Raw genomic sequence first — 23659 nt, forward strand, 5'->3', positions numbered from 1 at the left:
ACAGGGCGGACTTGTGTTAGGAGTGGGAGCTATGCAAAGTTTCCTCCCCCTCTCGGGTTTTTCCCATCCCCCTCCCGGGTTTATTGGCCCGTGCAAAAGGGGTCATTAAGTAACCTATTTCCATCGCTGAAAGATGGATTACTCTCCAAATCCTCGGTATCACGTGCATTGGGTATACTCTAAGGCACATTCTTGGTTCATCATAGGTGTCAAACTTGTGGCCCTCCAGATGTTATGGACTACAGTTCCCATCATCCCCTGCCAACATCATGCTGGCAGGGGATGATGGGAACTGTAGTCCATAACATCTGGAGAGCTGCGAGTTTCACACCTGTGATCTAGTAGGATGAGGCTTGAAAAGTATTGTCCATGACCTGCACAAATTGTCTGTGCCACAGAACGTGGCCCAGGATTCTACACGTCACTTGGTATCTCCACAGTAGACACTCAGAAATTCCTTGACAGAATCATCAATGAGAAAAGCGTTCTTTGAACACAACGCATCTTCAAGACCCTGGATCCAAGCACAACAATATAAGACTGTAGGGTTCAAAGCGTTTCCATATACATTTGAACAGGCCGGAAAACTTTTCCAGGGCTTGCTTGCTACGGTTGCCATGTTTTACATGCATTCGTACACCAGTTCCACAGACTTTCACCTCCATGAATAAAAAAACCCCTCCTAAATGTTTACTACTCTGATGAGGGAGAGTTCCACAAACCACCAACCCCTAGTAATTTGTCATGGGAATCCCTCCAGGCACCATAAAGGCGCGATGACCTTCCGCTCTCTGGATTTATGCCAGTCTGTGTATTATTATTGAGATGTAGGACACAGATCACTGACTGCAATAAAAACCCCATCAGCAAATTCCACTGCACTCATCTTTCAGACACCAACATCCCGTCATCTTTTTTAGCTTGTTCTTTCCCTCTGCATCAGATAAAGAACAAGCCCTCTCTAATCAAAACCAATAAACAGGCATGGCATGCCTCCAAATTATGATGCCTCACATGTCAGATTCGATTTGCTCGGGACACTGACAATCTTACACAGGTGTCAGTGCACTCAAGGACCCAACAAAGCTTTTCTATCAAAACCAACTACACACACACACACACACACACACACACACACACACACACACACACACACACACACACACACACACACACACTCACTCACTCACTCACTCACTCACTCACTCACTCACTCACTCACTCACTCACTCACTCACACACAGTGGAGGTAGCTGCTGCTTTCATTCAAGTCTCTGCTTCAACCCCTACATTGAGGGAGAGCCGACTCACCTCTCAGTCTCTGGCATACGGTGGCCAGTTCTGAGCACTGCAATTCAAAAAGGATGCTGACAAGCTAGAACAGGTCCAGCGAAGGATGACCAAAATGGTAAAAGGTCTGGATTCCATGCCCTATGAGGAGTGGCTTAGGGAGCTAGGTATGTTCAGTCTGGAGAAGACAAGGTTAAGGGATGAAGAAGAAGAAGAAGAAGAAGAAGAAGAAGAAGAAGAAGAAGAAGAAGAAGAAGAAGAAGAAGAAGAAGAAGAAGAAGAAGAAGAAGAAGAAGAAGAAGAAGAAGAAGAAGAAGAAGAAGAAGAAGAAGAAGAAGAAGAAGAAGAAGAAGAAGAGGAGGAGGAGGAGGAGGAGGAGGAGGAGGAGGAGGAGGAGGAGGAGGAGTTTGGATTTATATCCCCCTTTCTCTCACCACTGCAGACTTGAAGGGCCATAATCTCCTTCTGCCCTTCCCCCCTCACAACAAACACCCTGTGAGGTAGGTGGGGCTGAGAGAGCTCCAAGAAGCTGTGACTAGCCCAAGGTCACCCAGCTGGCGTGTGTGGGAGTGTACAGGCTAATCTGAATTCCCCAGATAAGCCTCCACAGCTCAGGCGGCAGAGCTGGGAATCAAACCTGGTTCCTCCAGATTAGATACACGAGCTCTTAACCTCCTACGCCACTGCCGCGCCTGTTAGCAATGTTTAAATATCTGAAGGGATTTCATGTTGAAGATGGAGAAAGTTTGCTTTCTGCTGCTGCAGAGACTAAGACAAGGAGCCATGGATTCAAAGTATAGGAAAAGAGATTCCACCTAAACTTTAGGAAGAAGTTCCTGATGGTTAAGGGCTGTTCAACAGTGGAATACGCTGCCTCAGAGTGTGGTAGAGTCTCCTTCTTCGGAGATTTTTGAACAGAGGCCAGATGGCCATCTGTCGAGAGTGCTTTCAATTGTGTGTTCCTGCATGGCAGGGGTTTGGACTTGATCGTCCTAGCAGTCTCTTCCAACTCCATGGTTCTATGAGCTATCGGTTCTACTGTCCAACCAGTCACGTCATTAAAGTTTCTCCTAATGGTCAATGTTCAACCTGTACCTTGTGCAATATGTTTGAGGCCAAGAGCCGAACTAGATCTTACATGTATCTTGCGACTGCCAGAGAGGCTTACAATCAGGTTAAAGCCAGCAAGTTCCTCAAGGAAACTAACTTTTGCAGCATCGCAGGGACCCTACTAAGACTGAACCGCAGGGGAAGGAGGAGGGGCTTTGGTCTTCCTCCTGCACAGTATTCATAAACTGAAATGGCTGGGGTGAGGGGAGAGAATGAGGAGGAGGAAGAAGAACAAGAAGAATTGGACTCAAAGAGGCTTACAATCTCCTTTCCCTCCTCCCTCCCCCACACACACAACAAGCACCCTGTGAGGTGGGTAGGGCTGAGAGAGCTCTGAAGAACTGTGACTAGCCCAAGGTCACCCAGCTGGCGTGTGTTGGGGTGCACAAGCTAATCTAGTTCACCAGATAAGCCTCCACAGCTCAAGTGGCAGAGCGGGGAATCAAACCCCGTTCTCCAGATTAGAGTGCACATGCTCTTAACCACTACACATTATTTGGCCCAAAAAACCCCTTTCAGATAGGCTGCCTTCTCTCACACAACCCAATGAAGTTACCTGGTTTTCTCTCCATGGTGCTGGCCTGCCTGTATCCCATCAGCTCCCTGCTTGGCCGACCAAACTCAACCCTACCCAGTCATGGTCCTAGTTTCCCTGGTGCGGAGTTTCTGCCGTGAATGATGACAACACCCCAACCCTGTCATAGATACAACGGAGCAATGCTTGCACATGGTTCCAATGGGTTTTCCGGGCTGCACGGCCGTGGTCTGGTGGATCTTGTTCCTAACGTTCCATCTGCATCTGTGGCGAAACGTTAGGAACAAGATCCACCGGGCCACGGCCACACAGCCTGGAAGACCCACCAGAACCAGTTTGAATCCAGCCGTGAAAGCCTTCGACAACACAATGCTTACAAAGTCTGCAGCGAAACGGAAAAGATAAAAAGGCCGAGAAGGAGAATAAGGAAGGCACTAGATGACATGAGTTAAGTCGGCAAGAAGAACGACAACTTAACTCTCCCGAATTTTACCTCTCGGACAACCTCCCCTTATAAATCATCACTTATCCCAGTTAGACCGTTCCCAAGCTGTCTGACTCAGCGATAAAACTCCCCTACTTCTGGGCTCCTCCCCCTCCCTTCTCAATATTTACGGCTCTTCCGTCAGCAGATTTTTATCCCCACCCCCACCCATTCCACGCTTGGTTAATTGCCTTTCTGTTTCAAGCCGTGCTTCGTACGGCCACCCAGATCTCTTTTTCAAACTCACAGCGACACTCGCCAACGCTTATTAGGACATTCATTTCGCTGCCTTGCGAATTTATTTTTCCTCGTTGCTTAGCAAGGCTACCTGACGGGCACTTTCCTCAAAGGGACAGGCTTTGCACATTCCTGGGTCTGCTGATATGGTATTGTGGCAACGGAGCTGATTTCCCAGTAGTTTCCCTCACAGACTCATGCATCAGCAGCCATCTGACCCCATACCATCAGGTTTTTTTTAAATAAATGGACATCATAACAATATAATGTGGTAACAGTGACACATCTCCAGTTGAGGGATATGAATGTACAGTGGAACCTCGGTTTTCATTGCCTTCAGTTTTCATCGGTTTCCATCGATTTTTTCAGTGAAAATTTTGTCTCGGTTTTCATCAATTTGCCTCGGTTTTCATCGATTTGCAGTAAGGTTGCAGGGGTTTGTGGAGAAAAATCACCCGGACAAAGCATTTGCAGGCCGTGTCTGCAACTTGTTTAATGACAAAGTCTTGCCCCATTTCAGACTTACTAACATTCTTATTTATTTTATATGCCGCCCTCCCCCTGAGGGCTCAGGGCGGGTTACAACAAGGTTAAAACATACATTAAAACAAAATTTAAATATTTAAATAATCTTAAATAATCTTAAATTTAAATAATCTTAAAGAGGCGTCAGAAACAGACCTCTTTGCACAGCTTTCTGGTGCGACATTGGTCCACTGGCTCTGAAGCCGGTCCTAGTGTTATTGTTTGTTACTGTTTTCAGCATTAAGCACTATGTTTATTCACCAAAAATGTGTTTTGGTATGTTTTTTGGAGTGCCTAGGACGGATTAATTGGATTTACATTGATTCCTATGGAAAAGTTTGCCTGGTTTTCATCGGTTTCGGTATTCATTGATTCTCTTCGGACGGATTACCAACGAAAACCAAGGTTCCACTGTATGGTCGAAAGCTTTCACAGCCGGAATCACTAGTGTGTTGTGGGTTTTCCAGGTTGTACGGCAGGAATGCAGTAGTGCGGAAACACATCTGGTTCACCAGATAAGCCTCTGCCACTCAGGTGGAGGAGTGGGGAATTAAACCTGGTTCTCCAGATTAGAATCCACCTGCTCTTAACCAGTACACCACGCCATCATGAGAGCTAGCGTGTTCATGAGAGGGCCATGAACATAAGGAACTGCCTTTTACCGAACCGGGTCTTCCGTCTATCACGGTCAGTCTTGTCTACCGGGCCTGGCAGCGGCTCTCCAGGTCTCTCGCTGAAATCTTACACATCACCTACTGCCAAATCTTTTTTAGCCAGAGGTTTTGGGGATTGAACCCGGGACCTTTTGTAAGCCCAACAGACCACCCCCATCCTTGGTCCTCTGCGGTCTCTTGGATCTCCAGGGAAACTGGTTGGTCACAGTGTGAACACTATGCTGGACTGGATGGACTATTGATATGGCAGTGTCTAGTTGCGCCCCTCGGATACGTGTGGTCCCACATATCTGAAGGGCCATTTCCTCCCATACGTTCCCCCAGCCCCAGCTATACCAGTGGTGGCAAACCTATGGCACTCCAATTGGCCATGCTGGCAGGGGCTGATGGGAATTGTAGTTTATGAACATCTGGAGTGCCACAGGTTTGCCACCATGGCGCTATACTCTTCAAGCTGCCGCATGAAGGCTGATCTCCCAGAGAAGTCTGGGCTGTGAGAGAATTGGGGAATTCAATTCTCTCATTTAAGAAACGATGGAGAAAACTGTGGTCTCCATTCACGCATTTGTTGGCGAAGTGACTAACAGCCCCGTGAAATGTCTTTCCCAGGGCAGCTTCCCCACTGTGCCAAACAAGCTGAATTTGCAAAAAATAACAGGTCGTCATATCAAGGGAAGTTGTTGGCTTTTGAACTCTTCCCAGGCAGGGGTCTATTTCGCGCAATTATCGGTATGCTAGAAACTGTTGGGAGAAACAACACCTCGCATGTGTTTTCCCCTGCACAATGAGCAGAGTGCACAGAGGCTAAAAACACAGCGGAGCTCACCTGGACACGCACGTGTGTGTGAGCTTGGGAGAGAGAGCTTAGGACACATAAAGAAAGTCGGAGTCGTTTGTAGTTTCTAATCTACTAAAAAGAGTATTTATTAGTGAACTCCATTCTGGATAGAAAGGTGGAGAGATGGGTTCACTAACTATCTATTCTAACTGGATGGAGACGGATGCGCAGGGCACACATCCTCTCCCTAGGCATGGTGAAAGTAAGATGGAGAGGGTCGAGGAGAAGGCGGAAGGAAGGGAGGAAGTCCCCAAGAGTATCAGTCAAACATCAAAGGGATAGAACCAGTAAAGGTGACAAATTCCTAGGTCCCTTTCTAGTCACTGGCTTTCTAGTAAAAAAACCCTCTGTAGGTTGAGGCAGGAAACAGCGTCAAGTCCCTTTCATCCAACAGAAACCAAGGTGGTAAAAAAATCACAGCATTATGAAGAAGAAGAAGAAGAAGAAGAAGAAGAAGAAGAAGAAGAAGAAGAAGAAGAAGAAGAAGAAGAAGAAGAAGAAGAAGAAGAAGAAGAAGAAGAAGAAGAAGAAGAAGAAGAAGAAGAAGAAGAAGAAGAAGAAGAAGAAGAAGAAGAAGGAGGAGGAGGAGGAGGAGGAGGAGGAGGAGGAGGAGGAGGAGGAGGAGGGGGAGGGGGAGGAGGGGGAGTTTGGATTTATACTCCCCTTTCTCTCCTATAGGAGACTCAAAGGGGCTTACAATCTCCTTGCCCTTCCCCCCTCACAACAAACACCCTGTGAGGTGGGTGGGGCTGAGAGAGCTCCCAGAAGCTGTGACTAGCCCAAGGTCACCCAGCTGGCGTGTGTGGGAGTATACAGGCTAATCTGAATTCCCCAGATAAGCCTCCACAGCTCAGGCGGCAGAGCGGGGAATCAAACCCGGTTCCTCCAGATCAGAGTGCACCTGCTCTTAGTCACTGCTCTTAGCCACTACGCCACTGCTGCTGACCTTAACATACAAATGTGTCCACTGGATGCAGACATTAAGGAGGGGAGGGAACCTGACGTCCCTTCCTGCAAATCAGCCCCGATTATCCTCTGAAGTACAAATGGTCAGAGATCCTTCCAGCTCAAGATATGCTTTTAAGGCATCTGGCTGCACCGACGTATCCACACTGGCTTTACAGTTTTAACACTGTTTCTGGAAGGAAGCCTCCAAGTGCACTCGCCGGGTCACCAGATGGGCACATTTCCCTTTCGCACACCGAAAATGTGCAAATGCTTTTTCCATCTAACGGCAGAAGCTGTCATGTCATCGGCTCTTAACCGATAGCACTTCTACGTCCAATGTTACAAAGGGATTTGGTTAAATGCCCGGCCGGCCGGCAGCTGTTACTCCTGCTCGTCTTCTCTGCAGCAAAGTCGCGCCGTTATCCTTTCAAATGCCTCTTCCTCGAGACTGACATAACAGTCTGCGGGAAAAGGAGAATCCTTTGGGAAGCTGCAGGCTCTTTGGTGGAAACTGCCACTGGACCGTTACGCAACCCGAGTGAAGAACCTTAAAACGTCTCACCGATAAGTACGTCTTCCACAAACGGGCAAATATTTTCTGAATCAGGTGACGCACGCAGGAGAGGACGGGGCTACATTCCAAAGCAGCTGTGCTGTGGAAAGGCAGAAAGGAGGGTGGAGGGAGAAAGCCAGAAGGCAAGAGCCAGCCTTGTGCAGTGGTTAAGAGCAGGTGGATTCTAATCTGGAGAACCGGGTTTGATTCCCCACTCCTCCACCTGAGTGGCAGAGGGTTATCTGATGAACCAGATGTGTTTCCGCACTCCTACATTCCTTCATAACTAACAGAAGGCATATCTGCAATGGGGATAGGGGGAGTCAAATGTCCCTGGGTGCAACAGTGGACCCCCCCCCCAAATTTCTCCCACCTTCCTTCTCCCCCATGATGCCTGTTGAAACCGCCCCCTGTGTCCGAGGGCCTGGGAAGAGCAGGAGGAAACCTGCAAGGAGGCCGGGTGCAGCTCTGACGGGTGCCGCTGTAGTGCCTGTCCGAGCTCCCCCCCCCGAGCACAGGGGGGCAGGGGCAGGAGGGTGCTTGGGGCAGGTGTTGTCTCCGGGCGCCATTCCCCCCCGATACACCTCTGACTGACAGCGATGCCAGGAATTGAACCTGGCAAGTTCTGCACGCCAAGCGGATGTCTACCACGGAGCCATGGGCCCTCACAGTGACTGCAGTGCAAGTGTTTAACGTAGGCATTACACCAAGACATTCGTGACCACGGCCATTTTTAAAAAGGATTGCCTTTAACTGATTTCCATCACACAGTCCTCGCTTCCTTTCCCACCGAAATCAATGCATGTTAAAAGTGCTTAATTTTAACGGCGTGGCATGGCGATTAGCTTAACACCGCCAGATCCATCCAGCCGGCGGAGCCTATAATCAATCGCTACAATTGCTGGCGCTCGGGATATTCCTAGGACTCTCTGGCCACACTCCAATGTATAGTTGCGTGTGTGTGTGTGTTTTAAGTGCTGTCGAGGCGTTTCCGACTCATGGAGACCCTATAAATCAATGTCCTTCAAAACCTGCTTTCGTTAACAGCCTTGTTCAGGTCTCGCAAATTAAGGGCCAAGTTTTCATTTATCAAGTCAATCTATCTCATGTTGGTGGTTCTTCTCTCCCTGATGCCTTCAACCTTTCCTAACAGTTATATGCACATTTAGGCATAAGAACAGAAGAACGAGCTTGCTGGATCAGACCAGAGTCCATCTAGTCCAGCTCTCTGCTACTCGCAGTGGCTCCCTAGATGCCTTTGGGAGCTCACATGCAGGAGGTGAAAGCAATGGCCTTCTGCTGCTGCTGCTGCTGCTGCTGCTCCCGAGCACCTGTTCTGTTAAGGCATTTGCAACCTCAGATCAAGAAGGATCAAGATTGGTAGCCATAGATCGACTTCTCCTCCATAAATCTGTCCAAGCCCCTTTTAAAGCTATCCAGGTTAGTGGCCATCACCCCCTCCTGTGGCAGCATATTCCAAACACCAGTCACACGTTGCGTGAAAAACTTTCCTTTTATTAATCCTAATTAGTTTCCTTTTATTAGTCCTAATTCTTCCCCCTGGCGTGGCTTAAGTCCACCAACTCCAGCTATCTTAAGTGTGCTGTTTAAGTCTGTGGCCTCTAAACCCCATTTCCACATTTAGGTTTTCTTTTAAATTCAATTTAAAGGATTCCCCCCCCCCCCCCCGCCAACACATACAAACAGACAATGTCCTTGTTACAAAGACCCTGCTCCCCTTCAATTCCTTTCCAACCAAACAGGAGATTTTCCATTTAGCTTCAGTCCCTGTTAGTATATTTTCTTTATGAAAAGGCTGCTCATCTGCATTCCAAAACGACATGCCAATGCTCATGTTAAATGTTAATTTATTTATTTGATACCCGAAGGCTCCACAGCACATTTCTGTGAAATAACGAAGCCTGGAGGGGAGCTGAATAAGAGCCTCTTCCCCATTGTCATTTCAATAATCCCCCTTTCAATAAGGAGCCAGGCACCCGTATCCTATTACAGACGGCAATTATATTTACATTTCGTCTTGCGGGTGATTTCTGCTTTCTGCTTTCCGCACATAGGAGGAGGCAAACACTTCAGATTCTCTCGCAAAGACCAGATTCATTAATGGAGCGTCCTCCTCTGCTAGAGGGCAGTCCTTAAGAGTGCATTTTTTCCCCATAGCTGGAGAGCAGCTCTGGATTGCCGTCCCATAACTCCTTCAGCCAGGTTTGGACTCTGCCCGCAATTTCCCGGTTGTAGAACAAGGTTCTTGTTATGACGGTCTTTAGCGTTTTAGTGGGTTTAATAAACTTGGATGGCCCAAATGGCCCATTCTCATCAGATCTCAGAAGATAAGCGAGGTTGGTCCTGCTTACTACTAATATGGGAAACCACGAAGAAAGTCTACACCGGCTGTCTCAGGTCCTTTCCTGTCTTGAAAGCCCTACAGCAGGGGTGGCCAACCTATGATGCTCCAGATGTTCATGGACTACAAATCCCATAAGCCCTTGTCAGCATGGCCAATTGGCTGAGACTGAATGATACTTTCCACTTTCATTTTGGTTGTTATGTTTTATGGGTATATTGCTGTATATTCCACCTAATATTGCTGCACATTTTAGCCAATGCTGTATATTTTAATTTAACAAATATACTCATAATGTTTTGATATAATTGTTGATGTGCTTGTAATGGCCCAAGGGGATTGGAACTTGGGTTTCCCAGTCCCTTGGCCAAAGCTTTCGCTGCTACACCACGCTGGCTCGCCTTCTTCCGCTACACTTCTTTAACTCACGTTTTCTACCAATCCACCATGAGAGGCGGTAAGGAAGTCGGACTATATAAATAACATAAAGTAAAAACAGTGGGAGGAGCACGGCAAAGAAAGAAGGTGGGACATCCCTCTCATCTTCAGACAGTGATATAAGAAGTTAAGATCTCCATTCCTGCTTCTAACTGACAAAGGGAGCTTAGGAGCCAGGGTGGTTGGCAGGTGGTTATAGTAGTTAGCAGGTGGACTCTAATCTGGAGAACTGGGTCTGATTCCCCACTCCTCCACGTGAGCGGCAGGCTCTAATCTGGTGAACTGGATTTGTTTTCCCGCTCCTCCACATGAGGCCTACTGGGTGACCTTGGGCTACTCATAGTTCTCTCAGAACTCTTTCAGCCCCACCTACCTCACAAGGCATCTGTTGTGGGGAGAGGAAGGGAAAGGAGTTTGTAAGCCACCTCGAGTCTTCTTCGCAGCAGAGAAAAGCAGGGTATAAATTCAAACTCTTCTTCTGCTTTTTCTTTATTTTCAAACACATTTGCCCTTAAAATACTCTGCTACTGGACTCCAATATAGCTATCTTACTTCAGTCAATCAATCAATATTTTATTTCGGTCAAAGACCAGAAAATATCAAATATAAAATATAAAATCCAGATAGTACATTTCCAGACCAGAAACAAAATACAATTGAGGTAACCAGTTTCCAAAGACTGTTTGTCCAAACCATAACATAAGTTCAAGTTAAAAACTAGAATAAAATTTGAATGAAAGATAAAATCATTGATCCAGAGTTCCTATTTTTATTGCCCTACTTGTCCACGCCTTTTAACCACATAAAGCGCTAAATTTTGCCACCTCTCTGGTTATATTCGGATTGGCATCTTCTAATAGTCTTTCCACGGCACAATCCGCAGGGCCAAGAAAAATTGATGTTGGACGAGAGTCAAACAGTTTTGCCCTCATTTCTTTGTGAGTGGGGCATCGTAAAAAAATATGTGTCAGGGTCTCTATTTCCCTCATTTCACATGGACAAAGCCTGTCGATATACGGAATTTTTTTATATCTGCCCTCAAGCAGCAGTGGCGTAGGAGCAGCAGTGGCGTAGGAGGTTAAGAGCTCATGCATCTAATCTGGAGGAACCGGGTTTGATTCCCAGCTCTGCCGCCTGAGCTGTGGAGGCTTATCTGGGGAATTCAGATTAGCCTGTACACTCCCACACATGCCAGCTGGGTGACCTTGGGCTAGTCACAGCTTCTGGGAGCTCTCTCAGCCCCACCTACCTCACAGGGTGTTTGTTGTGAGGGAGGAAGGGCAAGGAGATTGTAAGCCCCTTTGAGTCTCCTGCAGGAGAGAAAGGGAGGATATAAATCCAAACTCCTCCTCCTCCTCCTCCTCCTCCTCCTCCTCCTCCTTCTTCTAGCATTGCTCCAATATAGCTATCCTACTTCAGACCAGCATCACTACCCCTTGAAATAGATTCAATGATGAATTTATGCAATATTGACTTCCAGCCGACGATCAAGTTATGTTTGCATCAACCCCACCCATGCAAAACAGAACCCAGCTATTACCAAATAGTTTTTTTTCCACCTATTGCATTTATGCCGCGTGCTTAGTTGCTTCTGTTTTCCCCTCCATTGCAGGAACATAACAAACCATCGCAGGGTTCTCCGTGCGTTCCCTTTTTCCCTTTCTGAACTGTGCCACGCGAGGCACAGCACGATCCAGCCTCATGTGGGCCAGAAGTCTGAACAGAGCAATTTGGGTCAGCCCAGAGCTTCTGAAATACCCAGCACACAAAGGACGTGTCACACCGGATTAGACAGCTAGTCCATCTCCACCAGCTTTCAAATGGAGGGGAGCGCTCAAGGCTAAAACTGATGGATTAAAAAGCAAAACCTAAAAAAAAATACATAAAAACCCACACCCCAATGCCGCATTTATGCAATGAAAACAACACATATACTATAGGCTGAAGGGGGAAAAAATCCCTTTATTCTGCAAAACTTTCAATATCATCCCTAGAATCGTAAGGTGATTGTGTGCAGGTAGCACTCACCATTTATAAAAATATGAAAGGGTTTTTGTGCAAATATGTCCAAGAAGCTTGGCCAGCCAAAGCTGAACTCAGTGTTCAAGCACCACTGTGGGGATAAGGCGGGATATAAATCCAATAATTAATTAATTAATCATAAGCATAAGCATTTTATTGTCATTGTGCACGCACAACGAAATTCACAGCAGCATTCCTCGATGCACACAATTTCAGACTCATACGCCATCCTCACTTTCCCCTTCCTCCACCCATCCCTACACAGCCCCAAACACATCAACACAAAGCCGCGGAGTTCAGCATAGCCACAGCTCTAGAGTAGAAGCTGTCTCTAAGCCTCTTTGTCCTAGTTTTGATAGACCTGTATCGTCTGCCGGATGGTCACAGTTCAAAAAGAGAGTGTGCTGGATGAGAAGCGTCTCTCAGAATATTTTGGGCTTTCTTTAGGCTTCGGGAATTATAGAGTTCTTCCAAGGGGGGGGGAGAGGGCGGCCGATAATCCTCTGTGCAGTAGTGATCACCCTTTGGAGCGCCTTCCTATCTGCCACTGTGCGACTGGAGAACCATACACAGATGCAGTAGGTTAAGACACTCTCTATAGCACAGCGGTAAAAGGACACCAGGAGTTTTCCATTCAGCTGTTGTTTCCTTAAAAGTCTCAGATAGTACAGTCTTTGCCAATCAATTAATTAATTAATTAGTAAATAAGTAAACAAACAAACAAATGTGGTGTAAGTTGTCCTGCATGGATTTAAATTAGAATGGCACTTATTCGTTTTTATCCCAGCCTTCCTCCTTCCCGCCATTTTATCTTCACAGTAGCCCTGTGAGGTAAGCACGGCCATGGGCCAAGTGAGACACCCCGTGACTCCCACGAGGACCCCACCGTCTCCATTTTAAAACGCCGCAAGGCCTGCAATATAGCGCTCCCCCCACCCTACATACAAGTTTCCAAGGGCCACAACGGTGGCTGTGTGTGCGTGTGTGCAATCATTTTGACGCTCAATAGGATGGGAAAGGAGCGGGGAAACACAAGGGCTTCAGTCCACCATGCTGCGAGTTCCATCAGGGCCAAGCTGTTGCAGCATGTTTCAATTACTTCAAAATGGCCCCATGATGGGCATGAGGAACTATCCTGAAACATCAGAAATCGGTGGCATGTATCCTGCTTCTGACTGGAGTGAATTCCTCCAGGGGTCTGCAACCCACGGCTCTGGAGCCTCATGCGGCTCTTTTAGCCTTATACTGTGGCTCTTTCAGTCTTATACTGTGGAGGTCGGAGGGTAGCATGGGTGTGTCCCTCCAGTCCTCCAGAGCAGCGGTGGAAGGAAAGGTGAGTGGAGGGGCTGAACCGGACGCAGCTCCATGTGTGAGGGCGGCGCTTTTCGCGTCCCCTCCACTCACCTCTCCTTCCAGCACTTCTCTGGAGGGCTGGAGGGAAACGCCCACACTGCCCTCCAACCCCTCGAGGTCGGAGGGTAGCGTGGGTGTGTCCCTCCAGAGCAGTTGTCATCCCCCCTCTAACATCCCTGCAGCCGCCATCCCCCCTCTGCCCCACGGCAGAGGGGGTTTCCCTGCCTGGCGCCTCCGCCTCCCAGCGCTGGAAGGAAAAGTGAGTGGAGGGGCCAAACCGGAGGCGGCTCCATGTGGAGCCACCTCTCCAGCTCAGTAGATCTTCAGGGCCACGGAAAACGGGTCCAAATGGCTCTTTGGGTGGTAAAGGTTGCTGACCCCTGCTCCAGACCACGGAAACTTTCTCTAGCCTACTGGCTCTTTCGCCAGTGAAAGAACCACATCAGGCTAGCCGGGGGTTTTACAGAAAAACTAACCATTACAAAATCAGTAGTTCGGAAACCAAAAAAAATTGGTTTTGAATCTCTACCAGCCCACCTCACAGGGCTGGAGTCGCAAGCTCGACTTCAAACGTCAAAAGATGCTTTCTCAGGCTGCCACAAGACTGAAAGGGGGAAAATACTTCTTGATTCTACAGTAGGAGAGTCCCTCTCTGAAGAGCACCGTACAGTGTAACTTCCAGGATGGCCATTACCACGTAACAAGAAACATCAGAGTCCTTCAGATCAGGCCGCCGGGAGCTCAGAGGCGCTCGTGTTCCATCAGAACCGCACTCAAGGAAACAGTTCCCAAATGCCGTGGCAGGAGACTGTCAATCACAGCTTCTCCTTCAAGCCCAGTGAGAAAAACATCTTGTCTTTTCATCGTGTTTTTCTTGTAACTTGACCATAAGTGAATGGTAAGCAGGGGAGACGTACTATTTCCCTGAAATGCGACATGGCGAAATTAGGAAAGCTCCATTGCGTGTGGTCAGACACGGCACACAAAATCTCTCCTGCAGGAGAATGCCAAGTATGGGAATGAACAACTGAGAGCCAGCGTGGTGTAGTGGCTAAGAGCAGGTGGATTCTAATCTGGAGAACCGGGTTTGATTCCCCACTCCTCCACCTGAGTGGCAGAAGCTTATCTGGATAACAGATATGTGTTTCCGAATTCCTACATTGTTGCTGAGTGACCTTGGGCTAGTCACAGTTCCCTCTGAACTCTCTCACCCCACCTGCCTCACAAGGTGTCTGTTGTGGGGAGAGGAAGGGAAAGGAGCTTGTAAGCCACCTGGAGTCTCCTTACAGGAGAGAAAGGTGAGATATAAATCCAAACTCTTCTTCTTCTTCTGGAAAGGCAGGTTTGGAGACGGTGGGTGTTGGCTTAGTTGTTAAGAGCAGGTGCATTCTAATCTGGAGGAACCGGGTTTGATTCCCAGCTCTGCCACCTGAGATGTGGAGGCTTATCTGGGGAATTCAGATTAGCCTGTGCACTCCCATGCACGCCAGCTGGGTGACCTTGGGCTAGTCACAGCTTCTCGGAGCTCTCTCGGCTCCACCCACCTCACAGGGTGTTTGTTGTGAGGGGGGAAGGGCAAGGAGATTGTAAGACCCTTTGAATCTCCTACAGGAGAGAAAGGGGGATATAAATCCAAATTACTACTACTACTACTACTATTACTACTACTCTTCTTCCTCCTCCTCCTCCTCCTTCTTCTTCTTCATTCCCTTCAAGCGGTCTTTCAGGAAAGTTAGGGGCAGATCCTAATTAAAAAGTTCTGATTGGATAGGATAGCCGCCATTAATTTTTACTACAAAGTATGCTGGGACATAAGCAAAAAGGTAAGTTATATCCAGGCTAAATCCAAATAGCAAGTTCCTAAGAACTGGTCGCTGACACACACGGCCTATAGGTTTGGTGGTGGCAGAAAGTGCTGTCAAGTCACAGACAACTTATGGTGACCCTGTGGAGTTTTCAAGGTAAGAGGCGTTCAGACATGATTTGCTGTGGCTGTGTGGGCTCCGAGAGTTCTGAGAGAACTGTGACCAGCAAAAGGTCACCCAGCAGGCTTCATGTGGAGGAGTGGGGAATCAAACCCAGTTTTCCAGATTAGAGTGTGCTGCTCTTAACCACTACACCATGCCAGCTCTCTCTTGTATGTTTGGAGCCAGTTACAAGCAATACAAAGATGCCTCTTTTCTCTCTTGTGTATTGGACTAACCCATCTGATTGGCTTAACAGGTCCCCAGACACCTCTCTGGCACGCAGACCCCCTGCCCTGAGTGCCCTACTTCCACGCTCGGTGTAAGAAGGCGGAAAAGAAAGATCACCATCTTCAGACACATGCATGCTAGGTATGTGATCCGGCAGGGAGCGGGGCAAGGCAGTGTCTCCTGTGTCCAGAAATAGCATCCCTGGAGCCCGAAGTGGATGGGATGTGCTCTGAGAAACAGAGCAGGGGGAAAAAGAATGTGTTTGTTTTCTCAGACACCACGTGGGGACATTTAAAGAAGCCAAGCATTGCATGCTTTATGGGATAGGAGTACAACAGTTTTTTTCCGCCAACCTGGAAATTCCAATTATTTGCTAGCAATTAAGTGGCAATCATGTTATGCAATTAAATGGCAATTACGTTATGCAGGACTGGATTTCTGCTCCTTTGACGCCTCCCTGCCTGCACCAAACGCCACTTTGTTCTTTTCTTTGGTCACTTATAAGAACAGCCCTGCTGGATCAGACCGAAGACTTATCTAGTCCAGCATTCTGTTCACACAGCAGCCAGCCAGTTCCTCTGGAGTTCCAACAACAGGGCACGGAGGTCCTGAAATTGCCTCCTGGATGACCAGATGGTTTTAAGAAGTCCACCCGCAGGGTGACTGTAGCAGCACCTTCCTTTGCCGACTCTCCAGCAACTGATTCAAAGAGGCATATTGCCCAGTAGCCATTTTGACTAGCAGCCACTGATAGCCTCGTTCTCCCTGAATCTGTCCACTTCCCATTTAAAGCCCTCCCTGTTGGCAGCCACCACCGCATCATGTGTCAGAGAGTTCCACAGTTTAACTATGCACTATATGAGGCATTACCACAGGGTAAAGTGCATTCACGTACTCCACAGAGTAAAGTGCATACACGCACTCTGGCTTTCACATATTGCTTGCAGCAGGCAGGATGCAGAAAAAAAATGACATATAAATGTCCTAAATAATATATGTTAAACAGGTTCATCACTCCTAAAACGAATAACCATCTAGCACTGTTCAGGAGGGAGACATTTTTTTAAAAGTCTGATAAAGGGGGGCACTGTTTGCCGCGGCATCTGCGCACACAAACATACGGTCACAAAGTACATGACTTCTTTGGTCCCACTTTCGCCTTCAGAGAAACATGATCTGCAGGTGCTGTGTGGTTTCCAGGCTGTATGGCCGTGTTCTAGCAGCATTCTCTCCTTGACGTTTCACCCAGCTGCTAGAACACGGCCATACAGCCTGGAAACCACACAGCACCCCAGTGATTCCGGCCGTGAAAGCCTTCGACAATACAATGATCTGCAGGGTTTTGAACCAATCTACAAACCTGCAAAAGTCTCTTTACCTGGAATTAAAAGTGCAAGGAAGATATGAACTGAGAGCAGCCGACCTTTCTTGCCAACAGAACTCAATTCTCCTCCCCACCCCAAAAAAACCTCTGCCTCCAACCTCAGCTTCAACAGAACGCAAAAGCAATTCGACACCTTGCAAAACGAGGCCCTTTCCTCCTGACCCCATCCCTCTCATTTCTGCACACTGAGCTCTAACTTCCTAATGATACTGTGCTTATTGTTGCATTAAGAGGTCCCGCCAGGCAGCAAAGGTGCGGACTCCGCAGGTTCAGCTTCCCTAACCTCGCTCAAAAGATGGAACGGCTGTGGAGATTTTGACACGTCTCAGAAGTCTCCGCCAGCCCAGACTTGTCAGCAACTTTTTGAAAACAGCCTGGGACAATTCTGGGGCAGGTGTGGGTGGATTGAACAACACCACCACCACCCCAATTAAGCCCCGCGCAAGGCGCCTGGGCGCAGCGGCTCTGAAATCAGCAGAAGCGCCTTGTCACGATGATAAAGTTTCCATGGAAGTTAACAGTGGTGCAAAGCGAGAAAAGGATCGATAAGGAGGCACGGAAAATGCTTCCGCTTTTAAATGAAAAGGGGGAAAAAATAAACAAATGTCCCTATTTAAAAACTCCACTGCAAGTTCCTGGAATCTGCTGACGCGCCACTAAAAATAAGGCACTTCAGAAAGGACAAACGAACGTTCTCTGAGCACCAAAAGACAGTCTAACCTTTTCAGATATCAAAAAGGGGACTCTGTAATTCTACACTAAAGGATTCCAAATTGTGCCATCCTGAAACACAAGTTCTCCAACTGGAAACAGACGCAGAAACCTACTGAAAGTACATCTGCTGGTTTTTATTTAAGTTCCAGCGTGTTGTTTTAGAGGAAATTAAGTATGTGTATAGTTGTGGGGCTTGACGGTTTTAAATTGTGTTGCATTATAATTGTCTCTGTGAGTTGCCCTGAGCCCTGCTATGTCGAGGGAGGACGGGATACAAGTGTAAACAACAAATAAACTATGGAGGGCAGGTTAATTTGCTTAACTACACAATAGTTTGTGGAAGATTTGGGGGGGTGGGGGATGAAGAAGACTCCATGCAGGTGTAACCCCCATGTTCAGAATGGGTTGACCCAGAAAGGGGTGGAGACCCAAAGCAGGAGGAGACTGCAGAGCTCATGTAGTTTGGAGGAGACAAGGCTACCAGACTCGGACCTTGATTTGTATAAGCCCTTAACACCTTGTTAAGGTAACTGCAATGTTGTTGGGAAGTACTGGGAAGGTAGTTGTTTATTTTTTGCTATGTTGTAAATGTTGGAGTTTATTGTTTCAGGGGTTCTTTTTGTGGTTGTAATGGGTGAGAGTTCTCCTGGAAACCTTCATCATGTTGAATCCTGTCCATCAAGCCCTTGGAGTCTTCAGGAGCCAACCCACTTGCAAAGAAGAATTGGACTTGGCAGTATCAGTAGACTGTAAATATAAGGACTTGAAAAATGCAACCTGAACAGGACCTTGAAGTCTGATGTTAAATGTTGATGTTCTATGTTCTATGTTAAGAAAGTAAACCATTTTGTTTTTAAAATTTGTTGTTGCAAACTCATTCCAAGTTCTGTCCCACAGAACCCACAGATAGAGGTTACACAGGCAGAAGCTGGGTGAAAAAGATGGACTTGACATAACCTGGTTGACACTGCCAGTGTTCCCAGGCCTTGCCTCCCTCTGGTATGAAAATTCAGGCCAGAAGTGCTCTTGCTTCACGCAAGGAAAGCAAGAAGAACGTGCGCAGCAAGAGGGAGCATGTAAATCTAGCCCTGATGCGCCTCCTCTCTTGGAGCACCAGAAACAGGAAGCACATCGGGACAAGATTACTTGCCCCAAAGTGCCTCCTTTCTGGGCACATCAGAAACAGGAAGCAAGATTTCTTGCCCTGACACGCTTCCTGTCCCACTGCGGGCCAGAGCGTTGGTGGGTAATTGGCCACTGTTTACTTTTTTGGGAAGAGCTGGGCAGCTACATTACAGAGGAGATCGATACACCTACTAATGTGGATTTTAGTCACTACATCCCCACAAAAATCTACAGCAGCTGCAGGCTATTTAGGGTCATTAGCAGTAAGTTATCTAAAAATACACAGGATACAATTTCCTTTACCTAAAAATACACAGGATGCCATTTCCTTAAAAAAAGGACAAACATTAAATATTTAAGAAAGTTACTGTGTGAGCTATGACTTACTTCAGTTTTCAATCAATACATTTTTATGGATGTAGCAACCCATCTAAATCGTGAATGGATAATGTCGATTTAAAAAACAGCAATCTAACTCACCTGGACTCACTCAAACCACACTGGGAAAACGGGTATATGAGAACCAAAAGACCAGGTTCTGGTACCCAGCTCCACAGCAGGCCTCAGTTAGGTTTGGCGGAGACTTCTGAGACATGTCAAAATCTCCACCGCCATTTCACCTTTGCAGCAAGGGAAACAACAGTTCCCAACTTGTATTGTCGAAGGCTTTCACGGCCGGAATCACTTGGGTGCTGTGTGGTTTCCGGGCTGTATGGCCGTGTTCCCCCCAGTGACCTTGCCATCTCCATTGTTACTCCCATGCTATAGACTTCATTGTTACTCATACTTCTATTCAGATGCCCTCACCTATTGACCTGGCTGTCGTCTTTGTTACTCACAGACAATGTTTCTCCACCCACCCTGGACACTCCAACAGGTATATATACTCCACTTGCTTTCCCAACATCAGATCCTCTGAGGATGCCAGGCACAGATGCAGGCGAAACGTCAGGAGAGAATGCTGCTAGAACACAGCTATACAGCCCGGAAACCACACAGCACCCAAGGTTCCCAACTTGTTTAGTATGGTGACCCCACAAGTCCAAATTTACTTTGCACAGTGACCCATCCAGGGTTGGCCTGAAGTTTGTCGGTGCCCAAGCAAACTATACCCTTAGCACCAAGGGCGTACCGCCCAAGGGGACATATGAGGTCAAATGCCCCCGGGCTGCGGCCATTTAGTCATGTGGGGCCCCCCAGAAAATTGCTTCTCACATCCCTTCTCCTTCACCCCAGATCCATACACTGACTTCAACATCTGGTGCAAAAAACATTGTTTGGTTGTGGTTGGCTGCCCATACAGGGGTGTGTGTGTGTGTGTGTGCGTGCGCGCGCACACAGGGCTACATTTTCCCTACATACACCTCTGGCACCTATCAATTCCAGCATTCCATTTCCAGCATTCCAGTTAATTCTTCCCACAACAAAGTAAAATCATGAACATTTCCAAAGTTCCGATAATAAGATTGTGGATTTATTCCTGTATCATAGAACCAGTGCTGCTTTAGTACAGGAGTCTGAGTGAAGGAATCCACTGCTTACCTGGCCATCTGCTTATAAGCCTCTTCTGCCACTGCAAAGATATGAGGATCCATATCCCCCATGTTTTGGCCACTGTATGCGTAAATGACATCTTGTCCGTAGATTGGCAACTGTTCATAGGGATTAATGGCAACGAGCACAATACCTTAAAAAAAAAAGATGCAAAATACAAGTTACAACCACATCAAAGCCAAAAGTGGAGAGTGTGCCACTTTCAATACTGACACTTAGACATTAAAAGGGGCTTGGACAGATTTATGGAGGAGAAGTCGATCTATGGCTCCCAATCTTGATCCTCCTTGATCTGAGATTGCAAATGCCTTAGCAGACCAGGTGCTTGGGAGCAGCAGCAGCAGCAGAAGGCCACTGCTTTCACATCCTGCACATGAGCTCCCAAAGGCATCTGGTGGGCCATTGCGAGTGGCAGAGTGCTGGACTAGATGGACTCTGGTCTAATCCAGCAGGCTCTTTCTTATGTTCTTAATAGTTCCTTATATGTTCATGTTTTCCACAATGCGAAAACAAACTCTGGCTAAGTTTATTTGCATTCTTTTATTTTTCCTCTTTTGTGTTTTTTATTTTTTAAAAAACAGAATTGAATGTGTATTGTCGAAGGCTTTCACGGCTGGAATCACTGGGGTGCTGTGTGGTTTCCGGGCTGTATGGCCGTGTTCTAGCAGCATTCTCTCCTGACGTTTCGCCTGCATCTGTGGCTGGCATCTTCAGAGGATCTGATCCTCTGATTCAGAGGATTCAGATCCTCTGAAGATGCCAGCCACAGATGCAGACAAAACGTCAGGAGAGAATGCTGCTAGAACACGGCCATACAGCCCGGAAACCACACAGCACCCCAGAATTGAATGTTCCTAAAATCTCGACTGGAGCAGTCTTCCACATTAAAATGCCACTGGCCGTACGTGACAGAGTAGTTTTGTGGCACCTGATAGACAGCAGTGGATGTAATTATACTGAAATTGTTTTCCTTCAACGGTAGAGAAAGATCGTGTTCATGAACTGCCATCAACGTAAGGTGATGAATCGTGACAGTCCCGAAGTTCTTCTCTGGCTCAGATGGTGTCCCAAATCCAAAGACGTTTTCGTCTCCTTGACTTACGTGCACTGTGTAAACTCGCAAGTAATTCATCATTGCGCTAAGGTTCCACAGAGGCACAAACAGGGGCTTTCCCAGCGGCTATCCATATTGGGCCACTGCACACCTGTAAATTTACAATGATGCGGCTGGCCTCCACTCAAGCCAGGGCCTTCACGGCTCTGGCGCCGGCCTGGTGGAACACTCTCCCTCCAGCTGTCCGGGCCCTGCGGGACCTTCGGGAACTCCGCAGGGCCTGTAAGACTGAGTTGTTCCACCGGGCCTTTGGAGAGACCAGCCGCTGAGGGTGCCCCTGCCCCCTCCTCTCTACCACCCATGGGTCCTCAATACCATCAGGACCCATTATTTCGCATTAGGAGGGTTTCGGCGCGGGGGATGTTCTAAGATATGACTGTTGCTGTAATTATATGTATGTTTTTAGCTGATGTTTTATCTGTACACCGCCCTGAGCCCTTCGCGGATAGGGCGGTATACTAAATTTAATAAATAACAACAACAACAACAACAAATAACAACAACAACAACAACCAGCACACATCTGGTTTGTCAGGATCCAAAATGGATCTGGCAACTGCACTGCATGTAGCAATGTCTAGTCCTGGGCATTGTGGGGAACTGCATTTCTCGGAGTGATGGACACGCCAAACCACTCTTCGATGCACCCAGTTTCTGTACGGAGGGGAGAAGGGAGAGGAAGGGTCTTCGTACTACACAGCCTGGTTCCCTCCATTACTGGTTTCCTCCATTCCAAAAATGAAAGCAAAGGGGACTTAGGGGACATGCCGTTTTCAGTGACCTTGTCACCCAAATGCTGGTGGTTTCTGATAATTCAGGATAAGCCGAGCTATTTGCAAATAATTCAGCAGGGGCTGATTCGGAGACAAGGCTGGGGGTGGGAGTGGACTTGCTCACCTGTCACTAAAGCCTATTTCTTACCTGCTGGAATATTTCTATGATTTTAATAGCAGAGGTTGGCAAAGACAGAATAGGACTGCAGGTTAACAGTCGTGCTTTAGAATGCTCCTTTATGTTAAAAAAAACCCCTTCCTGCAAACATAAAGCCAGCAGCAGCAAAGAACCAAAGAAGGTCAGCGTGGTGTAGTGGTTAAGAGCAGGTGGATTCTAATCTAGAGAACCAGGTTTGATTCCCTGCTCCTCCACCTGAGTGGCGGAGGCTTATCCGGTGAACCAGATGTGTTTCCGCACTCCTACATTCCTGCTGGGTGTCCTTGGGCTAGTCACAGTTCTCTCAGAACTCTCTCAGCCCCACCTGCCTCACAAGGTGTCTGTTGTAAAACTGCAAAGATTGTCATGCCCTTATATAAAGCAGTGGTGCGACCGCACTTGGAGTACTGTGTCCAGTTCTGGTCGCCGCATCTCAAAAAGGATATTGAGGAGATAGAAAAAAGTTCAGAGAAGGGCAACGAGGATGATTGAGGGACTGGAGCACCTTCCTTATGAGGAGAGGCTGCAGCGTTTGGGACTCTTTAGTTTGGAGAGGAGGCGGCTGAGGGGGGATATGATTGAAGTCTACAAAATTATGCATGGGGTAGAAAATGTTGACAGAGAGAAATTTTTCTCTCTTTCTCACAATACTAGAACCAGGGGGCATTCATTGAAAATGCTGGGGGGAAGAATTAGGACTAATAAAAGGAAACACTTCTTCACGCAACGTGTGATTGGTGTTTGGAATATGCTGCCACAGGAGGGGGTGATGGCCACTAACCTGGATAGCTTTAAAAGGGGCTTGGACAGATTTATGGAGGAGAAGTCGATTTATGGCTACCAATCTTGATCCTCCTTGATCTGAGATTGCAAATGCCTTAACAGACCAGGTGATCCGGAGCAACAGCCGCAGAAGGCCATTGCGTTCACATCCTACATGTGAGCTCCCAAAGGCACCTGGTGGGTCACTGCGAGTAGCAGAGAGCTGGACTAGATGGACTTTGGTCTGATCCAGCTGGCTTGTTCTTATGTTCTTATGTTGTGGGGAGAGGAAGAGAAAGGAGATTGTAAGTCACCTTGAGTCTTTTTATAGGAGAGAAAGGTGGGGTATAAATCCAAACTCTTCTTCTTCCCTCTGCAATGTTGACTTACAATTTTTACCAAAATAAAGTGGTCCTGTTTGCCACTGCAGGGCTTGGTCGCCTCATTCCCCTGCTCAAGAGACCCCTCCCCAAAGCCCCTTCAATCCAGAACAAACCTGGTATTCTTCCAGG

The 23659-nt window shown here is 47.5% G+C and overlaps 2 protein-coding genes across 2 annotated transcripts in view; both read right to left on the reverse strand.

Moving 5' to 3' along the window:
• The window catches only part of LOC125436940 (unconventional myosin-Vb-like), a 100861-nt gene extending 93098 nt beyond the window's left edge, over positions 1–7763 (reverse strand). The window contains exons 1-4 of the mRNA XM_048504323.1: positions 7568–7763; positions 7469–7496; positions 7204–7294; positions 1312–1375 (exon numbers count right to left, since the gene is read on the reverse strand). Of these exons, the coding sequence (XP_048360280.1) occupies positions 1312–1375; positions 7204–7294; positions 7469–7496; positions 7568–7763 (379 nt within the window). The remainder of the gene's footprint in view (positions 1–1311; positions 1376–7203; positions 7295–7468; positions 7497–7567) is intronic.
• Positions 7764–8293: 530 nt separating this feature from the next.
• The window catches only part of LOC125436941 (unconventional myosin-Vb-like), a 140691-nt gene continuing 125325 nt past the window's right edge, over positions 8294–23659 (reverse strand). Inside the window, exons 4-5 of the mRNA XM_048504324.1 lie at positions 20330–20474; positions 8294–8321 (exon numbers count right to left, since the gene is read on the reverse strand). Of these exons, the coding sequence (XP_048360281.1) occupies positions 8294–8321; positions 20330–20474 (173 nt within the window). The remainder of the gene's footprint in view (positions 8322–20329; positions 20475–23659) is intronic.

This window comes from Sphaerodactylus townsendi, linkage group LG07, assembly GCF_021028975.2.
Source record: "Sphaerodactylus townsendi isolate TG3544 linkage group LG07, MPM_Stown_v2.3, whole genome shotgun sequence".
Classification (NCBI taxonomy): domain Eukaryota; kingdom Metazoa; phylum Chordata; class Lepidosauria; order Squamata; family Sphaerodactylidae; genus Sphaerodactylus; species Sphaerodactylus townsendi.